Below are 23,802 nucleotides of genomic sequence, written 5' to 3'. Positions count from 1 at the left end.
TAGATTCAATGAATTCCTGAGGTGAATAAAAACAACACGTTAGATTCATTGAGTTCCTCGTGTGAATTTAATCATATTAAATTCAGTGAAATCCTGGAGTGAAGAGGAACACAGATTCAGTGAATTCCTAACGTGAATAAAAGGTAACATTAGAATTTATGAATTCTTGACGTGAAAAAAACCCCACATCCGGTTCAGTGAATTTGTCACATGAAAAAAGCTCACATTAGATTCAATGAATTCCTGACGTGAACAAAAACACATTAGATTCAATGAATTCCTGACGTGTGTGTTTGCGTATATTCAATTTATATTTTTGTGTGCTTAATTTTGATCAGTGATTGACGGTGGAATTAATGCCTAACTGAAATTTGAAAAGGTTTTGAAAAGTAAACAATATGTTTACTTGCATTCGAGTTCAAGACCTGACAATGTTTATAAGCTTACAATGTTCTGGAAGCGAACTTGTTCTCAAATTGGCAATTTAGTGGAGTTTTCCATCAGAAAGTTCACTTTTCTAGAACATTATGTTGCGTCATAGGTCAGGTGACAGTTTACATACATACATACATACATACATACATACATACATACATACATACATACTGTATGTATGTATGTATGTATGTATGTATGTATGTATGTATGTATGCATGTATGTATGCATGTATGTAAAGAGAGAGAGAGAGAGAGAGAGAGAGAGAGAGAGAGAGAGAGAGAGATGTTTGGTATCAGTCTTTGGGAATCTATTACCAAACTGCAGTTGTGCACATGATATAATTTGAAAGTAATTATTCATTGGAATTACAAAGTGCTCATTGTCTTTAATACTACTTTGTGGTTACTGAGGACTTATTCAAAGACATTCTAAATTATATCATTGTGGTAAATCAGGACATTCAAGATTATTAAAATTCGTTCCTTACATTTCTATACTTTACGACTTCTGAGAGAATATTTAGGATAATTTGAGATTTAATTTACATTATTATATGCTCATTTTTTCCCCCGTTAACTTTACATTGTCAGAATCGTTCAATATTACCCGATACTGAACTCGCGCGACAACACACATATAGCATTCACGTGCATAAAGGAAGTACTTTCTATTGTAAATAAACAATGGACGCAGACGCCAGCACTTTTGATTTGTACACAAAGCACGTACACTCGCGTAAGAGGCTCTTTACGTTGTGGTTGATTAAATTTGTTTCTGAATGAACTAAAACATGTTTCGTGGACTGCAAAAAAATACAATGTTACGGATTCAGGCTAGCTACATTATATAACAGACGGAAGATGAGGTCCTTACATATAACATACAAGTGGCAAGTCATATACTCTCTTCTTTAGCTGGTGATAAGAATGACAAAATAAAATATACTTACAGTTTTAAATCCTGAATTTCCTCAAAATGTATTTTCTTAATTCTGCAAATCCGAATTACATGAGCCATGTCATAGATTTTCAATCTGGATTACACATTTCGAAATTCTGCTGTAATTTCGATGATAAGTGCAACTGCATCCTCTTACTGCACTCAAAATGAAATAAGCATTAAATTCCAAAGCGTCTTTTTGATAATTGCAATTGAAAGACTTCATATTTTTCCCACATTATGATTTCAAACATTCAATGACAGAAACAGAAACACATTTGCAGATGTAAACACGCTTCTCCCGCGCCACTTCAATCCGATGTATTTCATGTATAATTTGCACAGATGAATCCAGTCCAAAAGCACAAACTTTCGTTGAATCGAAATAAAATACCAAAATATATTCATTCCAGATCAAATGGAAAAGTTGTTGCAATGCGCATTCATTCACAATATGACTGCAAATTTCAATTTTAACTAGACACGCCATTTTCTTTCGAAAGTTATGTCGAGCGCGCGACTAAGTTCAAATTTATCTGGGCGGAGTTATGTGCGCATTAATAATGATGTCATTGTGTAATGACAAATCTGCGCTTGTGTATTTAGTTTGGAATACGGCATTTATTCATTTACGTTGTTTCTTGTAGTGTATTTTGTTTATATAATTAAACCTTAGGTAGAATAAAAAAATGAGCATATAATAAAAAGGTTACTGCATTTGTATGGGAAAATATGAACTCGTTTTGTCGGAAGGATATACTGCACTCCCAAAGTCGTGCAGTATTCTATCCCCAAACTCGTTCATATTTTCCCATATAAATGCAGTAACCTATAAATACTCTGCCTTGTGAATTTTCACTTTGTATGCAAAGGAAATAAATTAAAATTTGTTAATTTTACTACACTTGTTGGTTGAGCTTCGTTTGATAATTTAAGACCATCGAAAACATTTATAACGAATGACTGAAACAAAATTATGGGAAGTTACATAAAGGTACTAACAGGTGCCTCGCTTGGCGCTCAGCATTAAGAGGTTAGTGTAGGACTGGTCGGCCTGGTGGCAGGATAATGTGACTGGGTGGGATATCATGTTACATGTTTGCGGCATGATGCCCCAGTGCTAGACATCATTATAAACTGCCACATTGCAGACATCGTAGCGATATGACTGAAAGATTGTTAAAGCTACGTTAAAAATCCGAATCACACACACACACACACACACACACACACACACACACACATATACAAAGGTACGCAGATGACTAACAATGTTACATAAAGGTACGCACATGAGTAACAGTGTTACTTAAAGGTACGCACATGAATAACAATGTTACATGAAGGTACGCACATGAGAAACAATGTTATATAAAGTTACGCAGATGGCTAACAGTGTTAAATAAAATCATGCAGATGGCTAACAACGTTACATAAAGGTACGCAGATGGCTAACAACGTTACATAAAGGTACGCAGATGGCTAACAACGTTACAATAAGGTACGCAGATGGCTAACAACGTTACATAAAGGTACGCAGATGGCTAACAATGTTACATAAAGGTACGCAGATGGCTAACAACGTTACATAAAGGTACGCAGATGGCTAACAACGTTATATAAAGTTACGCAGATGGCTAACAATGTTACATACAGGCACGCACATGAGTAACAATGTTACATAAAGTTACGCACATGAGTAACGACGTGAATAACATAAATTAACATGTGTGCTCGAGACATTGACAATTAAAAAAATTACAACGAATGACTGAAACAAAATTATGGGAAGTCTATTAGCGCATAAAAATAATGTAGACCAAACGAAATAAAAACACGAAACATATTGATTATAATTCAAATGGTCTTAAAATTATAAACTACAAGGCTAACTAAGGGCAACAAATCCGAGGTGGATACTCCAATTGCAAATCAAAAATGGATACTCTAAATGCAAATCAAAAGTGAATACTCTAAATGCAAATCAAAATTGAATACTCTAAATGCAAGTAAAAAGTGGAAACTCTAAACGCAAATCAAAAGTGAAAGCTCTAAATGCAAATCAAAAGTTAATACTCTAAATGCAAATCAAAGTTGGATACTCTAAATGCAAATCAAAGTTGAATACTCTAAATGCAAGTAAAAAGTGGAAACTCTAAATGCAAATCAAAAGTGAATGCTCTAAATGCAAATCAAAAGTGAATACTCTAAATGCAAATCAAAAGTGAATACTCTAAATGCAAATCAAAAGTGAATACTCTAAATGCAAATCAAAGTTGGATACTCTAAATGCAAATCAAAAGTGAATGCTCTAAATGCAAATCAAAGTTGGATACTCTAAATGCAAATCAAAGTTGGATACTCTAAATGCAAATCAAAAATGAATACTCTAAATGCAAATCAAAAGTGAATGCTCTAAATGCAAACCGAAAGTGAATACTCTAAATGCAAATCAAAAGTGAACACTCTAAATGCATATCAAAGTTGGATACTCTAAATGCAAATCAAAGTTGGATACCCTAAATGCAAATCAAAGTTGGATACTCTAAATGCAAATCAAAAGTGAATACTCTAAATGCAAATCAAAAGTGAATGCTCTAAATGCAAACCGAAAGTGAATACTCTAAATGCAAATCAAAAGTGAACACTCTAAATGCAAATCAAAGTTGGATACTCTAAATGCAAATCAAAGTTGGATACCCAAAATGCAAATCAAAAGTTAATACTCTAAATGCAAATCAAAAGTGAATACTCTAAATGCAAATCAAAGTTGGATACTCTAAATGCAAATCAAAAGTGAATGCTCTAAATGCATATCAAAAGTTAATACTCTAAATGCAAATCAAAAATGGGTACTCTAAATGCAAATCAAAAGTCAATACTCCAAAAGCAAATCAAAGTTGGATACTCTAAATGCAAATCAAACGTTAATACTCTAAATGCAAATCAAAAATGAATACTCTAAATGCAAATCAAAAGTGAATGCTCTAAATGCAAATCAAAAGTGAATACTCTAAATGCAAATCAAAAATGGATACTCCAAATGCAAATCAAAAACGAATACTCTAAATGCAAATCAAAAATGGGTACTCTAAATGCAAATCAAAAGTGAATACTCTAAATGCAAATCAAAGTTGGATATTCTAAATGCAAATCAAAGTTGGATACTCTAAATGCAAATCAAAGTTGGATACTCTAAATGCAAATCAAAGTTGGATACTCTAAATGCAAATCAAAAGTCAAAACTCTAAATGCAAATCAAAAACGGGTACTCTAAATGCAAATCAAAAGTGAATACTCTAAATGCAAATCAAAGTTGGATACTCTAAATGCAAATCAAAAGTTAATACTCTAAATGCAAATCAAAAATGAATACTCTAAATGCAAATCAAAAGTGAATGCTCTAAATGCAAATCAAAAGTGAATAATATAAATGCAAATCAAAAATGGATACTCCAAATGCAAATCAAAAATGAATACTCTAAATGCAAATCAAAAATGGGTACTCTAAATGCAAACCGAAAGTGAATACTCTAAATGCAAATCAAAGTTGGATACTCTAAATGCAAATCAAAAGTCAAAACTCTAAATGCAGATCAAAAATGGGTACTCTAAATGCAAATCAAAAGTGAACACTCTAAATGCAAATCAAAAATGAATACTCTAAATGCAAATCAAAAGTGAATGCTCTAAATGCAAATCAAAAGTTAATACTCTAAATGCAAATCAAAGTTGGATACTCTAAATGCAAATCAAAAATGGGTACTCTAAATGCAAATCAAAAGTGAATACTCTAAATGCAAATCAAAGTTGGATAGTCTAAATGCAAATCAAAAGTGAATGCTCTAAATGCAAATCAAAAGTGAATACTCTAAATGCAAATCAAAGTGAATACTCTAAATGCAAATCAAAGTTGGATACTCTAAATGCAAATCAAAGTTGAATACTCTAAGTGCAAATCAAACGTTAATACTCTAAATGCAAATCAAAAGTGAATACTCTAAATGCAAATCAAAGTTGGATACTCTAAATGCAAATCAAAAGTTAATACTCTAAATGCAAATCAAAAATGAATACTCTAAATGCAAATCAAAAGTGAATGCTCTAAATGCAAATCAAAAGTGAATACTCTAAATGCAAATCAAAAATGGATACTCTAAATGCAAATCAAAAATGAATGCTCTAAATGCAAATCAAAAATGGGTACTCTAAATGCAAATCAAACGTGAATACTCTAAATGCAAATCAAAGTTGGATACTCTAAATGCAAAGCAAAAGTCAAAACTCTAAATGCAAATCAAAAGTGAATACCCTGAATGCAAATCAAAAATGAATACTCTAAATGCAAATCAAAAGTGAATACTCTAAATGCAAATCAAAAATGAGTGCTCTAAATGCAAATCAAAAGTGAATACTCTAAATGCAGATCAAAAGTGAATGCTCTAAATGCAAATCAAAAGTGAATACTCTAAATGCAAATCAAAAATGGATACTCTAAATGCAAATCAAAAATGAATACTCTAAATGCAAATCAAAAATGGTTACTCTAAATGCAAATCAAAAGTGAATACTCTAAATGCAAATCAAAGTTGGAAACTCTAAATGCAAATCAAAAGTCAAAACTCTAAATGCAAATCAAAAGTGAATACCCTGAATGCAAATAAAAAATGAATACTCTAAATGGAAATCAAAAGTGAATACTCTAAATGCAAATCAAAAATGAGTGCTCTAAATGCAAATCAAAAGTGAATACTCTAAATGCAAATTAAAAGTGAATGCTCTAAATGCAAATCAAAAGTAAATACTCTAAATGCAAATCAAAGTTGGATACTCTAAATGCAAATCAAAAATGGGTACTCTAAATGCAAATCAAAAGCTAATACTCTAAATGCAAATCAAAAGTGAATACTCTAAATGCAAATCAAAAATGAATGCTCTAAATGCAAAATCAAAAGTGAATGCTCTAAATGCAAATCAAAAGTAAATACTCTAAATGCAAATCAAAGTTGGATACTCTAAATGCAAATCAAAAATGGGTACTCTAAATGCAAATCAAAGGTGAATACTCTAAATGCAAATCAAAGTTGGATACTCTAAATGCAAATCAAAAGTGAATGCTCTAAATGCAAATCAAAAGTTAATACTCTAAATGCAAATCAAAGTTGGATACTCTAAATGCAAATCAGAAATAGGTACTCTAAATGCAAAGCAAAAGTGAATACTCTAAATGCAAATCAAAGTTGGATACTCTAAATGGAAATCAAAAGTGAATGCTCTAAATGCAAATCAAAAGTGAATACTCTAAATGCAAATCAAAAGTGAATACTCTAAATGCAAATCAAAAGTGAATACTCTAAATGGAAAATCAAAAGTGAATACTCTAAATGCAAATCAAAGTTGGATACTCTAAATGCAAATCAAAAGTGAATACTCTAAATGCAAATCAAAAGTGAATACTCTAAATGCAAATAAAAAATGAATGCTCTAAATGCAAATCAAAAGTGAATACTCTAAATGCAAATCAAAAATGAATGCTCTAAATGCAAATCAAAAGTGAATACTCTAAATGCAAATCAAAAGTGAATACTCTAAATGCAAATCAAAAGTGAATACTCTAAATGCAAATCAAAAGTGAATACTCTAAACGCAAATAAAAAATGAATCCTCTAAATGCAAATCAAAAATGGATACTCTGAATGCAAATCAAAAGTGAAAGCTCTAAATGCAAATCACAGTTGGATACTCTAAATGCAAATCGAAAGTTAATACTCTAAATGCAAATCAAAAATGAATACTCTAAATGCAAATCAAAAGTTAATACTCTAAATGCAAATCAAAAATGAATACTCTAAATGCAAATCAAAAACGAATACTCTAAATGCAAATGAAAAATGAATACTCTAAATGCAAATCAAAAGTTAATACTCTAAATGCAAATCAAAAATGAATACTCTAAATGCAAATCAAAAGTGAATACTCTAAATGCAAATCAAAAGTGAATACTCTAAATGCAAATCAAAAGTTAATACTCGAAATGCAAATCAAAAATGGATACTCTGAATGCAAATCAAAAGTGAAAGCTCTAAATGCAAATCACAGTTGGATACTCTAAATGCAAATCAAAGTTGGATACACTAAATGCAAATCAAAAGTTAATACTCTAAATGCAAATCAAAAATGAATTCTCTAAATGCAAATCAAAAGTGAATGCTCTAAATGCAAATCAAAAGTGAATACTGTAAATGCAAATCAAAAGTGAATACTCTAAACGCAAATCAAAAGTGAATACTCTAAATGCAAATCAAAGTTGGATACTATAAACGCAAATCAAAAGTCAATACTCTAAACGCAAATCAAAAATGAATGCTCTAAATGCAAATCAAAAATGGATACTCTAAATGCAAATCAAAAGTTAATACTCTAAATGCAAATCAAAAATGAATACTCTAAATGCAAATCAAAAGTTAATACTCTAAATGCAAATCAAAAATTAATACTCTAAATGCAAATCAAAAATGAATACTCTAAATGCAAATCAAGAATGAATACTCTAAATGCAAATCAAAAGTTAATACTCTAAATGCAAATCAAAAATGAATACTCTAAATGCAAATCAAAAGTTAATACTCTAAATGCAAATCAAAAATGAATACTCTAAATGCAAATCAAAAGTGAATACTCTAAATGCAAATCAAAAGTGAATACTCTAAATGCAAATCAAAAGTTAATACTCGAAATGCAAATCAAAAATGGATACTCTAAATGCAAATCAAAAGTGAAAGCTCTAAATGCAAATCACAGTTGGATACTCTGAATGCAAAGCAAAGTTGGATACACTAAATGCAAATCAAAAGTTAATACTCGAAATGCAAATCAAAAATGAATACTCTAAATGCAAATCAAAAGTGAATGCTCTAAATGCAAATCAAAAGTGAATACTGTAAATGCAAATCAAAAGTGAATACTCTAAACGCAAATCAAAGTTGGATACTCTAAACGCAAATCAAAAGTCAATACTCTAAACGCAAATCAAAAATGAATGCTCTAAATGCAAATCAAAAATGGATACTCTATATGCACATCAAAAGTTAGTACTCTAAATGCAAATCAAAAATGAATACTCTAAATGCAAATCAAAAGTTAATACTCTAATTGCAAATCAAAAATGAATACTCTAAATGCAAATCAAAAGTGAATGCTCTAAATGCAAATCAAAAGTTAATACTCTAAATGCAAATCAAAAATGAATGCTCTAAATGCAAATCAAAAGTGAATGCTCTAAATGCAAATCAAAAGTGAATACTCTAAATGCAAATCAAAAGTGAATACTCTAAATGCAAATCAAAAATGAATACTCTAAATGCAAATCAAAAATGAATACTCTAAATGCAAATCAAAAGTGAATACTCTAAATGCAAATCAAAAATGAATGCTCTAAATGAAAATCAAAATTGAACACTCTTAATGCAATTCAAAGTTGGATACTCTAAATGCAAATCAAAAGTGAATACTCTAAATGCAAATCAAAAATGAATACTCTAAATGCAAATGAAAAGTGAATACTCTAAATGCAATTGTAAATTGAACACTCTTAATGCAAATCAAAAATGGATACTCTAAATGCAAATCTAAAGTGGATACTTTAAATTTAATCCAGACTGTATACTCTCAACTCTGTACAGTGATTGCTTATAATTACTTAAAACTTTAAAAGGTAGGAAAGTGTATACAAGCCTTTTTAAATACTACTCCAAAACCACGCATTATATATATATATATATATATATATATATATATATATATATATATATATATATATATATATATATATATATATATATATATATATATATATATATATATATATATATATAAAGAGAGAGAAAAGTACGAGTACACTGCAGATGGAGCAGCATATTATTATTATTATTATTATTATTATTAACTGTGGCAATAAAAAGTGGCAAGCGCTCTTTTAAGGTTACAAAATGCTGAATCATGAGAGAAAGTAATTACTAATTTGCGTATTTTTAATATGTGGTTAGTTTCTAAATAAGTGTTTGAAAACACAGGTTACAAACGGCGTATTATCATCATCCTAATGGTCATGAACATATCTGTTATCATCACAAACACTATTATTTCAATGAATGTAATCACTTTATTATTATTAGTATTATTATTATTATTATTATTATTATTATTGTTGTTGTTACTATTACTGTTGTTGTTGTTATTGATAATATTATTGTTAGAATTGCTGTTGTTAATGTTGTTGTTATTATTATTATCATTATTATTATTATTATTATTATTATTATTACCGGCTTCGCAGCTGGGAGGGTAACCGTCCCATTTTCCACTCGAAAGACATCTCCGCTCTGAGCGCCCAGCTAGGAAATACCCCTTCTTACAATGGTAGCGCGCAACCCCGCCATCAGCATTGTCGATTGTTACGTAGCCGTTTTCTATCTCTAGATCCAATGGGCAGCCTGGATCTGTTACAGAACAAAGGTAAGACAGAAACTATTCACAAAATGGCCGCTTGTTTAGATGGAACTGTCCGAAACTAACCCTGCTGTACGGAATCTTGTTACGTTTTGAATATTTGGATAGCAACAACGGCTACTATTTGATCGCCATAAGCCATCCAATACGTGGCCATAGGGCAAACAATAGGTGTCCATAAGCCATATAATACGTGGCCATAAGCCATATAATATGTGTCCATAAGACGTTCAATACGTGGCCATAAGCCATATAATACGTGGCGATAAGCCATACAGTACGTGGCCATAAGCCATATAATACGTGGCGATAAGCCATACAATACGTGGCCATAAGCCATATAATATTTGACCATAAGACGTTCAATACATGGCCATAAGACATACAGTACCTGAACATAAGATACAAAATACGCAGCCATAAGGAATAATATCAATAAACGCAAAATATTGACAATTTCTACAATTGTCAGTATGCACTTTATCACTAAAGAAAAAATAAAATTAAATGCATGTACAGTGCAGCAGAGAGAGAGAGAGAGAGAGAGAGAGAGAGAGATTATCAAACTATGTTGCAAACGTGAAGTCTCTTCATGATCATGTAGTAGTCAGAATTTATATTTCAGGCATCTTTTCATTATGTTTCATCAATCAGCTTATCATTCTCTTTAAGTATCAGCTTAATCAGGTAGCGATTTCAACGATTCTTGTGTGGTGCTTTATGAAAGGTGTTACGAATCTATGGTCTTAAACAACGTAACGGAAATTTCGAAACCAACATTTTTTGTAAAATTCAACAAATAATTTAATTCTCTAAGTTACAAAGTACAGCTTTGTAAGCATAGATCTTACTTATTTATATTAGAAAATGCATGCATAATTAAATTTAAATTAAATTTAAAAGAGGGTTCTGCCACGAATACCAAGCCCTTATGCGCATGTAGCTAACACGAAGATGTACGTTTGAAGCAACACTCTTATTGTTTTCTGTTGTAATATTTGGATGTATATGTAATATTTTGATGTATATGTAGTATTTGGATGTATATGTAGTATTTTGATGTATATGTAGTATTTTGATGTATGTTGTATTTTGAATGTATATGTAGTACTTTGATGTATGTTGTATTTGGATGTATATGTAGTACTTTGGATGTATATGTAGTATTTTGATGTATATGTAGTATTTGGATGCATATGTAGTATTTGGATGTATGTGTAGTATTTGGATGTATATGTAGTATTTGGATGTATATGTAGTATTTTGATGCATATGTAGTATTTTGATGTATGTAGTATTTTGATGTATATGTAGTATTTTGATGTATGTAGTATTTTGAATGTATATGTAGTATTTTGATGTATATGTAGTATTTTGATGTATGTTGTATTTGAATGTATATGTAGTATTTTGATGTATGTTGTATTTGAATGTATATGTAGTATTTTGATGTATATGTAATATTTTGATGTATATGTAGTATTTTGATGTATGTTGTATTTGGATGTACATGTAGTATTTTGATGTATATGTAGTATTTTGATGTATATGTAGTATTTTGATGTATGTAGTATTTTGAATGTATATGTAGTATTTTGATGTATGTTGTATTTGGATGTATATGTAGTATTTTGATGCATATGTAGTATTTGGATGTATATGTAGTATTTTGATGTATATGTAGTATTTTGATGTATGTAGTATTTTGATGTATATGTAGTATTTTGATGTATGTTGTATTTGAATGTATATGTAATATTTTGATGTATGTTGTATTTGAATGTATATGTAATATTTTGATGTATATGTAGCATTTTGATGTATGTTGTATTTGAATGTATATGTAGTATTTGGATGTATATGTAGTATTTTGATGTATGTTGTATTTGAATGTATATGTAGTATTTTGATGTATGTTGTATTTGAATGTATATGTAGTATTTTGATGTATATGTAGTATTTTGATGTATGTTGTATTTGAATGTATATGTAGTATTTGGATGTATATGTAGTATTTTGATGTATGTTGTATTTGAATGTATATGTAGTATTTTGATGTATGTTGTATTTGGATGTATATGTAGTATTTTGATGTATGTTGTATTTGGATGTATATGTAGTATTTTGATGCATATGTAGTATTTGGATGTATATGTAGTATTTTGATGTATATGTAGTATTTTGATGTATGTAGTATTTTGATGTATATGTAGTATTTTGATGTATGTTGTATTTGAATGTATATGTAGTATTTTGATGTATGTTGTATTTGAATGTATATGTAATATTTTGATGTATATGTAGCATTTTGATGTATGTTGTATTTGAATGTATATGTAGTATTTGGATGTATATGTAGTATTTTGATGTATGTTGTATTTGAATGTATATGTAGTATTTTGATGTATGTTGTATTTGAATGTATATGTAGTATTTTGATGTATATGTAGTATTTTGATGTATGTTGTATTTGAATGTATATGTAGTATTTGGATGTATATGTAGTATTTTGATGTATGTTGTATTTGAATGTATATGTAGTATTTTGATGTATATGTAGTATTTTGATGTATGTTGTATTTGAATGTATATGTAGTATTTTGATGTATGTTGTATTTGAATGTATATGTAGTATTTTGATGTATATGTAGTATTTTGATGTATGTTGTATTTGAATGTATATGTAGTATTTTGATGTATATGTAGTATTTTGATGTATGTTGTATTTGAATGTATATGTAGTATTTGGATGTATATGTAGTATTTTGATGTATGTTGTATTTGAATGTATATGTAGTATTTTGATGTATATGTAGTATTTTGATGTATGTTGTATTTGAATGTATATGTAGTATTTTGATGTATATGTAGTATTTTGATGTATGTTGTATTTGAATGTATATGTAGTATTTGGATGTATATGTAGTATTTTGATGTATGTTGTATTTGAATGTATATGTAGTATTTTGATGTATGTTGTATTTGAATGTATATGTAGTATTTTGATGTATATGTAGTATTTTGATGTATGTTGTATTTGAATGTATACGTAGTATTTTGATGTATGTTGTATTTGGATGCATATGTAGTATTTTTATGTATGTTGTATTTGGATGTATATGTAGTATTTTGATGTCTGCATTATTAGGATTTATGTTGTATTATTTTTGTGTTTATGTAGTATTTGTATGTATGTGTAAGATTTGGATATATACAGCATTATTTTAGCGCATGTGTAATATTTTGATGTATGTATTACTTGGATGTATGTGTTATTATTTGGATGCATGTTGTATTTTTTGGATGTATATATAGTATTTGGATGTATATGTAGTATATGAATGAATGTTGTATTATTTAGTTTTATGTATTTTTGGATGTATGCTGTATTATTTTGATGTATATGTATTATTTGTATGTATATGTAGTATTTCGATGTAAATGTTGTATTTGGATGTATGTATTATTTATATGCATGTAGTTTATTTGGATGTATATGTATTATTTGTATGTATGTAGTTTATTTGGATACATATGTATTATTTGAATGTATATGTATTATGAGGAAGTAAGTAGTATTTGGAATTATATGTGTTATTAAGATGTATGTAGTATTTAGATGTGTGTTATATTTGCATGTGTTTAATATTTGCTTGTGTGTTATATTTGCGTGTGTGTACTATTTTGATCTATAGGTGTTATTTGCATGTATGTAGTATTTGGAAACAAAAATAGAGAGAAACTTATCATCATCATTAATATTCAATATTTAAATTTTAGTAGTCTTTCAGTGAGGGAGTGCTTTATTACAACCGATACTCAGTATATTAGTAATGAAAAACAATGTATGTATGTATGTATGTATGTATGTATGTATGCAGGCAGGCAGGCAGGCAGGTAGGTAGGTAGGTAGTGTTTTAAGGGCACATCTGCATAAAAATGGTTATAAACGCTAATAAAAGGTTATGTTCGAAAATGTAAACATGAATCGCACAAGAACTTAGGAAGTTAAACCCTCCCAAAAATGTAATGTCCAGTACAACAAAATTAAATTTAAAAAGAAAAACTAAACTTACTCACATTAGATACAATTTTTTTGCATAAGCCGCATTCGCTTAAAAAAGTTATACATTTTCTCCAAGTAGTTAACATAAAAATAATTATGTCTCCCAAAATGGAAATCGACATGCTAAAAAAATGTGCTCTACTATCAGAAGGCGCTGGCAGTGTAGACATCTCGGTCCGGTCACTCATCTGGAAGTGTTGTCGGCCATATGTGTTTCCTGTATGCAATCGGCACACTACCAGTACCAACTCATCTCTCCGACTTCTTCTAACGTTTGACATCTCTCTACTATGGAAGATTTTAGGTGGGATTTTTTTTTTTTTTTTTTTTTGGAGTTTTCAACTCACGTGTGTTGCCATGTATGACAAACATGCCGACTTATACAATAGTTGAGGCCAATACATGCAATGTTCCATCTGAAGACGGGTGATTACAGGACAAATTTGACTCCTTGATCCATTTCATTACTCTTCATGCTAATGTGACTAGGCAGCCAACAAATAGAACAAGTTGTATGAGATTATTATGTTTCTATAATGTCTAGGATATTCATTGGTTGTCAGAATCAAGACGTTGTAAGGCTTTCAATGCGGGAAGAGAGTCTGGAAAAAATGACGTTATTTGTTTTGGGACAGAATTCAGTATAGTTTAAAGGTCGCAGTATGGTTGTAGTTTCTTTAACAAAAGTTGAGATTTTACCTGATAACCGGCTAGAGATGGGGAAATGTAGTGTAGCAATGGCAGCTCAAACTTTGTATCCATCGTGTAACTATCTGTACACAAGAACGTATAGTTACAATAGGAATCCGTTTCATTTCATTTACTTTGGAAACTAGAAGACTTTTTTAATTCGTTTGGGTCAAATAGAAGGTTTTCATAACCATGGTGGTATTCTGGGAATACAAATTATTTGCAACATTGAATTTTGCTGTGTCCGTGTGAGGACGAATTCTTATGTCAAAATGTGGAATGAATGTATGTTTTTCAACGTGTAATGTTTTGAATTTGGGCCTGGACACTACATCATATGCGGGGTAAGATGATTTGTAAGACAGTCTTGCAACATACTGATGAGCCAGTTTCTGTCTGAGATAAAGAGATGGTTCATTTGCCTCAGCCTAGTGGCTTTTTGAAGGTGACCTACTTAATGTACCTAGATACAGTCTAAGTCCATGACTGTGTATCGGATCATGTATATGTAGCCACAATTTACAAGCTGATCCGTAAACAATCGGGCACAGTCAAGTTTCGATCTTACTAATAACCCGTACAACCGAAGCAAGACCGCTAGATCTGCTCCGCAATATGTGTTTGACACGACTCGTATTAAATCCAAGGCTTTTTGAAACTGATATGTGGAAGAAGATGTCCTTAACATGACAGTGTTGTCTATTGATTTGTCGGGCGCTTGAATCCACATTGAACTTATCTTAGTAGTTTGATGGATTCCAGATACCAGAGTAGTCCATATATCATCCGTTCCAAGGTGTTCCGAATACCGCTTGTTAATATACCTTTGAATTATCCAATGGAGATGTAGCTTTCAGAAATCTTAAAGTGAATAAAATCGTTCGGCATACATGGATGCTCTTCAACCATACAACTCATTTTCCCAAACGTGATGATATAAGACTTTATCTGATTGGCTAATAAAATTAGCAATAATGGTAATAACATAGGTCACCAGAATATGACCCTAAATGGTCGTTGTCCGATCTTCACGTAGGATGTGGACATCTGATTTTAATCAGACTGAATTAATGTTTCCGTTCCCTGATGGTGTCTTTGCACGCAGCACCAAACCAAACAATAAACATTATTTAACATAATATTACCTTGTTTCTTTACTGAGGTAAATATACATTTTACGTCTGATTTACCGTACGCTTCTGTCGAGCAACACTCAATCTTACAAACATACATAACATAGTTTTACCAATGTGTAAGCATTTATATTTAAATGCAGTTTCTTTAATTTTCACAGCATTTAGTCTAATATAAAAATAAGGTTGTAAAAGTTGAGATATCTCACTTGAAACCAATGGGAAGATGAACCATCAGTGATGTATATCTCCAATGTCGATTTCTTCACAAACAGTGCACTTTCTATTTTAGTGATTTTAGTGTGGTATATTTTCCCAGCGCCCTGCCTCTACTGGGAGTATCTGATTACATTGGTAAATTTACTGCGTGTGTCTAGCCGACTCTAGTTACTGATATAGTCTGAACTCGAGATCTTTTTATCATTTCTCAAGACAACAGAAACATAAACGTAACTCATCAATGATGTATTCCAAATGCATAGAAATCCTTCTAATTTCGAATCTGCATTGTTACATACACACACGCACATACACTCAAACATATAACTACATACAAACATACATACATGTATACATACATACATACATAATACAAATAATACATACATACATACATACATACATATGTCCACAAATAGGCACACATATATATACTGACGGATGAAAAAAGGAAAGATGATAAGAGTGAAAATGGACGGTTGGACGTCTGGACATTAGAAAAGAAACAATACAGACAGACAAAAGAACAGACGTACGTCCACACGTCATATTTGGTCCAACCCAGAGACCGCCTCCGACGCACCAGGCCCTAGTGACACTGTCCCTGCTCAAAGTGTAATTGTCCGTACAGCGGTACTGTAGCATGGTCCCTAGGGCAAAATTTTCTTGCCCGATAGCACCATCATGCATTGCGTGGTGAACTTCCGGTGGCTTTTTACATTCGGTCGCCTCTGAAGTAAAAATAATACGATTGTTAAACTTGCTAAACAACAATGATAATATGGATTACGATAAATATATTTCGTTAATTATACTAATACAATAAAGTATCATGTAGCTCTCTTATACTTTGGAGCAGTTTCATATAATCCCTTTTGCTTTTCAGTTCATTCCCTTCTTTATCCGCTTTCTGGTGGTGGGGTGGAGTGGGAAAACATTTAAAGGTATTAAACTCTACTGCAAAGCCCTTGCGAGGCCTTTGATCGATTAATGGATGGTTAATAAATCAGTTTAGTAGAATAAACGATGCATGTGACATGGTATTAATCATTGTTTTTCTTACGGTGGGGGGGGGGGGCGGGGCAAATGACACAGGAAGCAGATCTAAAACGTTGTAATTTCGATTGCAAATGAAAGTATGAATTGTTCATACTTGTACAAATACATATTTATATGTACATGTATAAAACCCACTTAAAGATTCCCAGGAAAGTAAAATTAGTCCATAATTGCATTATAGAAAGCAAATTTATGCCTGACCATCCCCACCCACCCTTCGCGCCACACCTCTCGTTTGAGCACCGAGGAGCGAAGGGGATGGATCTGCCACTTATATTATAGTTCTGGACTCCGTATCATAATATCTCCTTTGAGACTGAGTTTGAGGTTAATATTTTGAAATATGAAATATAGCCGGACTCCCTTGATGAATACGTTTACGTTTCTTTCGCCAGTCTGACTGAATGAAATGGAGACGAAAGTAAAAAATAATCCCAGGGAATAATCCGAGTTTTCTGATGCAACTTCTTCACTTTTCTGTGAAAACATGAGACCTACCTCTTTCAATATTCCTCATTTTGATATTTATTTTGTAAAATCACTGCTTCTACGCTAATGTGTCAGCTATTGTGCCGCGCTACTGTGTCTATACATTTCTACAGACTGTTTGTTTATGGAACTCGATAGAGTCATCCCGTCAGTCCACAGCTGCCTCGTTAGTAGGTCTCTTGAAAAAGCACTGGCACAATTGCTAGTGTATAGTAGCTGGCCTAATATTAGATCAACATCGTTTGGTGGATTACCAGCCAATAATTCACTAGTATTTGCGTATAAAACTAAATCGGATGGAACACTCAGCTGGCAAGCCGTCCGCATCCATACGGTCACTTATCGAATTAAACAAATCAATGATGAATTTCAACGTTGAATTAAATATACTATCTGACGAGAATCAAAAATTGCAATAAAGGTACTAGAGCAAACGTTAAGTGCTGCGTTAGAAATATCCACATCCGACTGTGCCGTGGATATCTAGCAATCATCGATTCGAACTGCATTAGGAAGGTCAGAAGTGACACCCCCACCATCAGAACGACTACCACAACCACTGCGCGCCGAATATCAAACAAATGAGAGGATATTTTTAAAAGTCCCCGATTATCCATTATATCTCCTGTGGCCGGCCATAGATCAATAAACACTTAAAAATCGGCCTTGCGACACCGCTGGTACTGCACTTCTTTCGCGTCTTCCCTCGATGTTTGATACCTGAGGAGAAAGAAAATGGCGTTACTCTGACGAAAATTTTAGATCATTTCTTGATGCGGGTGCAGGTAAGCGATAAGCTGCGACACTTATTTTGCAATTGCATAAATGAATATCCCAACGACTATATGAAGCAACAAATCGTTGCGTGGATACAGCCTCTAAATAGGGTAATACATGATTCTGAGTATATTCACAGAGCTATCATACACCAAACTACGATTAACATTGAATCCAAACGGTTGTTTATCGAGTACTTTAAGATCACCGAGGCAGCGCTACCAACTTTCAAAATACCATGTTTAACATCGAAGAGCGAAAAAAAACCCCAAAAGAACAACATCAACAATATCATCGATGAATATTTTCCTAAAAGCATTAAACGTTGGAACGCTATATACTCTCCACCAGGGATAGTCAAATACAATTACGACCCAAACGTTGGTGGACGACATGTGTCCCTTAGCGTTGTCATAATCACTTCCACGATTTATGTAAATTTAGTTGCTGATGTTGTGGAAGGAAGTTACCACGTAGACATTATAAATATTCCATACAGGCAGCCCAGGGATATATTCATTATTACTTCTCCACAAAATCCCCACCTGGCCACCTGATTATTCTAGTTTCCGTAACCAAGTGTATTTGCGAACACATAACCCCTCGATGTCCCGTATAAATTTTCGCTTCACAGACCAAAATAATTTTTTTTGGACACTAGAAGTCAAGTACAATCGATCAGACTTTACGTGCGAGATAGGGTCGTGTAAAAGATACTCGTCGCATCCACACAAAAAAGGAGGTAAAAAATTAATAATTGTTATTATTGTCTTTTTCTTACTATCCACCACCACCCGGATCGCTAGCGATCCGCCTCCTCCTCTCAACGTTGTTGGCCAAAGAAGAAAAAAATACGTGTTTGTTAGTTTTATGCTTCGAAGGTTAATAAAATCAACAACGATTGCTCCCCAGCCAGTGTTAACAACTGGGACTACAAAATACTACATAGGTGGCGCTCAGTAGGTCACATTCCAGTGGCTTGGCAGTCAATTGAATGATAAATGCAACTCTACTAATACAACACACGCGACATTCTAATCTCGATTTTGTCGTTTACAGTGAATTGTCTTTGCTTTGAGGCATACATTTATTTAACTATCTTAATTTAAAGTTAATTTTTTTACTTCGTATTCAGCAGATAACGATGACCGGATTTTCTCAATCACGGTAGCAAGGGGGGAGGGCGAATCCTCCACACGTGCAAGAGCTAACCTCTTTGCGTGTTGAATTAATTTAACAAGACGATGTTCCCGGGGGAGCGTATACTTTCCCTCGGATTTCCGTTCCTGGATTGTTTCAAAATCATCTATGATATTTTGGGGGCCAAATTATTCATTCAGTTGTATAATACCCGCGCTCCCGCTTACATTAATAGATCTCAGAAATAATCGTATTAATATTTTCGTAATTCATTATAACAATAAATATTTGTTTGTATAATTCAGATTGTAAAACAAAAAAATATAGACATAGCACCAACTGATTTTTTTGTCTGTGCCAGTTTTTAAGTTCATTACCAGTTGATTGTTGTTGTTGTTGTGCACAATGAAATATTGAAATATTATTCGCTGATTATATTTCTTTGACAATGTTTAATTCATTATCCCCTCCGCCACACGCCACACTGAAAGTCTGATAATACCAAAATATTTGCCAGTGGAATATATCAATCGAAATAGTTGCTCTTCATCTGTCTGTAGAGTTACATACACTACAGGCCGTGGACGTTTCATGGTATTTTTTCTCAGTGTTTTCTCGCTTACATTCCTCGCGCCGTGTAACAACTTTAAGGTTTCGCAGACAATTATTTCTTGGATTCGAATCAATATGATCCACCACGAAGCCATCGGCGATCACACCATGATAACATTCATATACAAACCTGTACGGATATGAGATTTGTTCTTCCCCCTGCATTAAACATGAGATAGCCATTATTACTAACAACACCGACTGTTAATTTTTATTCGACAATTTCTAATCACACCCTCGCGTGATGCTTCATAATTGCTGATAACAGGATGTGGTCGGAACGCAAGCATTCCCAACGCTTGTGTTCCAACTTTAACGTCGTCGTTCCCTTGCTTCATTTGTATAGCAAATATTAATTGTCTAAATTATAATCGATCGAAGAAGAAAAATAAAACAAAACAATACTGTGGCACTAGATCACCGACTTTACTCATGGTCCGCGATGTCAACATCAAGGAACTGTGGTCAACTATGCTAGTGGCCTTGATGCTGGTATCCTTGATACTATTATCAATGCAGGTTGTAGCGGATAAATCAGCCGGAGATGATCCCGAAAATCTAGCGAGATTGTCACTAGCATCCAAGATTGGAGTGATTTCGTTGGAGTTGTTGTTTTTCTTATCATAATATCGTTTTAACGCTCTGTATTTCCTACCTCCACACTCCACGCACAACATCGTAGCCTCCGGACCCCCTTGTTACATTTCAAACACGGTATTGTTCCTTGCCTTACCCTTCGTACGCTTTGCACGTGATACTCACAATAAATACCATAACACACCTTTGCACACGAGGTGAGGGATCCGATCGGTAACCATTTGCAATTATTCTTTGCGCGAGCCATTTGTATATGAATTACATTGAAGTTTAATATATATATATATATATATATATATATATATATATATATATATATATATATATATATATATATATATATATATATATATATACCTTAATTACATACTGGAGAATTTTACACGATTATCTGCGATAGGGCCAATCGATCTTGACAGATTGACCACAAGGTCCCCATCAGCGGGTCCCAAAGACATGATAGCATCTGGGGATCGTGTAAAAGTATCGGCGGGGCCAAGAGGCGAGTTTAGGCGTGATTGGGCAATTCATGTATGGTCAACATTGAGAATCAGACCGTTGTCGTTGGACAAGGACTCCACTCCTGGTGCTAGTCACCATATTAATGCTATCGTGAATGACCAACGTGCAAAGAAAATCGTGGATTATTTACAGCACGGACAAAGATATTTTTTCAGAATAAAATTTATCGTTGCCGTGGACAAAGACAACGGCGATGTAACTTGGATCATCCTTGATAAACGCGACCCTGTTCGTGAATCACCAAACCTAGGGAGCGATAGTGCCCTGGGTGCTAGTGCCAATGGAGTAGATGTGTTAGATATAAACTCTAGACCAGGAATGTTAACTGGGGTTGACAAAACTTACTACGAGAAAAGCATATCCGATGGCTGCAGTGGTTCATGGCATTTATCCGTTCAATAAGCCTGATGTTTCGCGCTTGCACCAATGCGGGGGTCACTAGCGATCGGGGGCACAAGTGTGTGTGTGTGTGTGTGGGGGGGGTATTTTAAATTGTGTCGCCCAGAGAATCATAGAACACTTTATGAACGTGTTACGAGAGAAGGGTCTGACCGCTTTACAAGGTGATAAAATAAATCAACGGGAAGCTAAAGTGCAATCAAGTGGGGCCACAATTAGCGCCATTGCCGAGTTAGAAAACAACTTAAGATTTCTAATAAAGGTTAAAACAATAATCGACGAGATTTTGTACAGCGCTAAGTACTTGAAAAATGGATCACACTAATTGACCATAATGCTCACGCTTGGAAATCAAGTACAATAATATTTTCACGAGATAAACGAGTTAGATGTGTTCCCCTTGTCTCCGACAAGGTTGATATCAGTAACACCGATCCGGTGTCTCTGCGGTTGTTTCAGAGTGATGATGAGCAACGACGATTTGATCAATTTGTGCGACCGTGCGGTGATCATTATCGTGCTGAATCTCTTCATACAACGATGACTGAAGTGACATCAAAATATAACGACGACAGCGAAGAGATAGAACGATTATCGAGTAAATGTTTTGCTGTTCCGTCTGTGGTGGCTCATTTCGCCCAGAAGCAAAATTCATGGAGGTCAACGTCGAAAGAATTTCTCGAAGATATTCAGCGATCGTGTGTCGAGTATGGGCATAGAGGGATGTGGAATACCAAATATGATTTCAACCAAGTTATCTCCCTTGACATCTTCGCATGTTATCCTAGAAGTATTCTTAGGATGGGTGAGTGTGCACCGTATTTTAAACGATTGGGCATCCTACACATGAGATGATTAGGGTATCGATAAATAGGCCCTTATCCGACTTTGACTTGACAGGATTTACATTCGTTGAGTCATTTGAATTTGATAAGGAGATTCATCCTGTTATTATGGCGTGGTTTGACTGACATTTTAATAAATCTAATCAGGCGATAAATCCCAAAGATTACTGTGCACGAAATGAACGTGGCTGGGTTCCAATAGTATTATTACGATATGTGCTTGATGCGGCGATATTGTTATCGCTGACAGTGAGTGAGGCAATAATTTAGTATCGGCCATAAAAAACAAGTTTGGATGCCACCCCGGGTTCAGGCGACAACTGCGAGACGTCACTTGCAAATAATTTGGGCAGAAAAACCATTGGTAAATTGACACAAGTTACCTCATCGCCTCATTGACGAAGTTGTACACTATCAATTATTGACGAGGCTGAAATTGATTTTATAATCAATGACACAACAAGCAAAGGCACACTTGCGTACACAGAGAGTCTATTTTTGAACGATGTAACTAAGCTGGGTACTATTTTGTGCTATTATGATGGGAATACACCGCAATGTACTCATTTAAGATCTTTGATGACAGTGTATGTTTCAATAAATCTGATATCAGTGATAAACATATTTCCTGATACAACTGTCAGATTCGCCACAGATTCATTTTTATATAGATAAAAATAAGTATTGGATTGGTAGATGAATGTGATATAAGGGTAGGAGATGCTCCATGGAGTAGTTGGCGAGTCAAGAATGAGACGATAATTGATTATTCAGAATCTGCAGATTATAAGCCGCTACCTGAATATTACAGGAATTCACAGCTGTAACAACCGTCCTCAGCACCACCTTTACATGACCCTGTTGCTAGGCATAAAACTGTTTATCTTAATGGGTCAGAGAGTTCCGGTAAAACGTCAAGCGCAATATATCTGTTCCCGAACAATGATATGGTGGTGCTGTCTCCGACTCAACGACTCGCCAGAGAGATGAAACAAAGAAGGGTTAAGTCACATACCTATCACAGTTTCTTTCAATGGAAGGGAGACACCTGGACCCCAAAACAGATGCGCAAAAAAGATATCCCTAAGATTATTATAGGGGATGAGATATGCACTATATCGTTGGACGTGTTAAAAATGTTTCTTCAATGGGTATTGACGAAAAATACTGCTGTTATTATGAGCAGCGATCACGGCCAGACGAATCCCCACACTGCCGTTTAAAAGAATATGTCGGTTATTATGAAGAAATGCTCAAGGATAACAGGGCAATCGATTAGTCTTAAAAGAATTTAAAACATTAATACGACTGCAGCCGGATAGCGTCCAGTGCTCGATAATGCGTAAAGTAATTCCAGAAACAACAAAT

The 23,802-nt window shown here is 33.3% G+C and overlaps 1 protein-coding gene across 4 annotated transcripts in view; it reads right to left on the bottom strand.

Annotated features, from left to right (window-relative positions):
• The window catches only part of LOC149777723 (protein lev-9-like), a 95,860-nt gene that overhangs the window by 22,315 nt on the left and 49,743 nt on the right, over positions 1–23,802 (bottom strand). For 3 of the 4 annotated variants that reach the window (XR_016415448.1, XM_089938770.1, XM_089938771.1), the window contains exons 4-5: positions 16,531–16,725; positions 9,703–9,876 (exon numbers count right to left, since the gene is read on the bottom strand). Coding sequence is in view for 3 of the 4 variants with exons in the window: in XM_089938770.1 (XP_089794896.1) it covers positions 9,703–9,876; positions 16,531–16,725 (369 nt within the window). In the remaining variant the exon portion in view is untranslated. The remainder of the gene's footprint in view (positions 1–9,702; positions 9,877–16,530; positions 16,726–23,802) is intronic. The other variant, XM_089938772.1, reaches the window with a different exon arrangement.

The sequence above is a fragment of the Sinohyriopsis cumingii genome, chromosome 17 (assembly GCF_028554795.1).
Source record: "Sinohyriopsis cumingii isolate HCF-2022 chromosome 17, ASM2855479v2, whole genome shotgun sequence".
NCBI classification, from domain to species: Eukaryota; Metazoa; Mollusca; class Bivalvia; order Unionida; family Unionidae; genus Sinohyriopsis; species Sinohyriopsis cumingii.
This window is presented reverse-complemented; position numbering and strand designations above follow the sequence as displayed.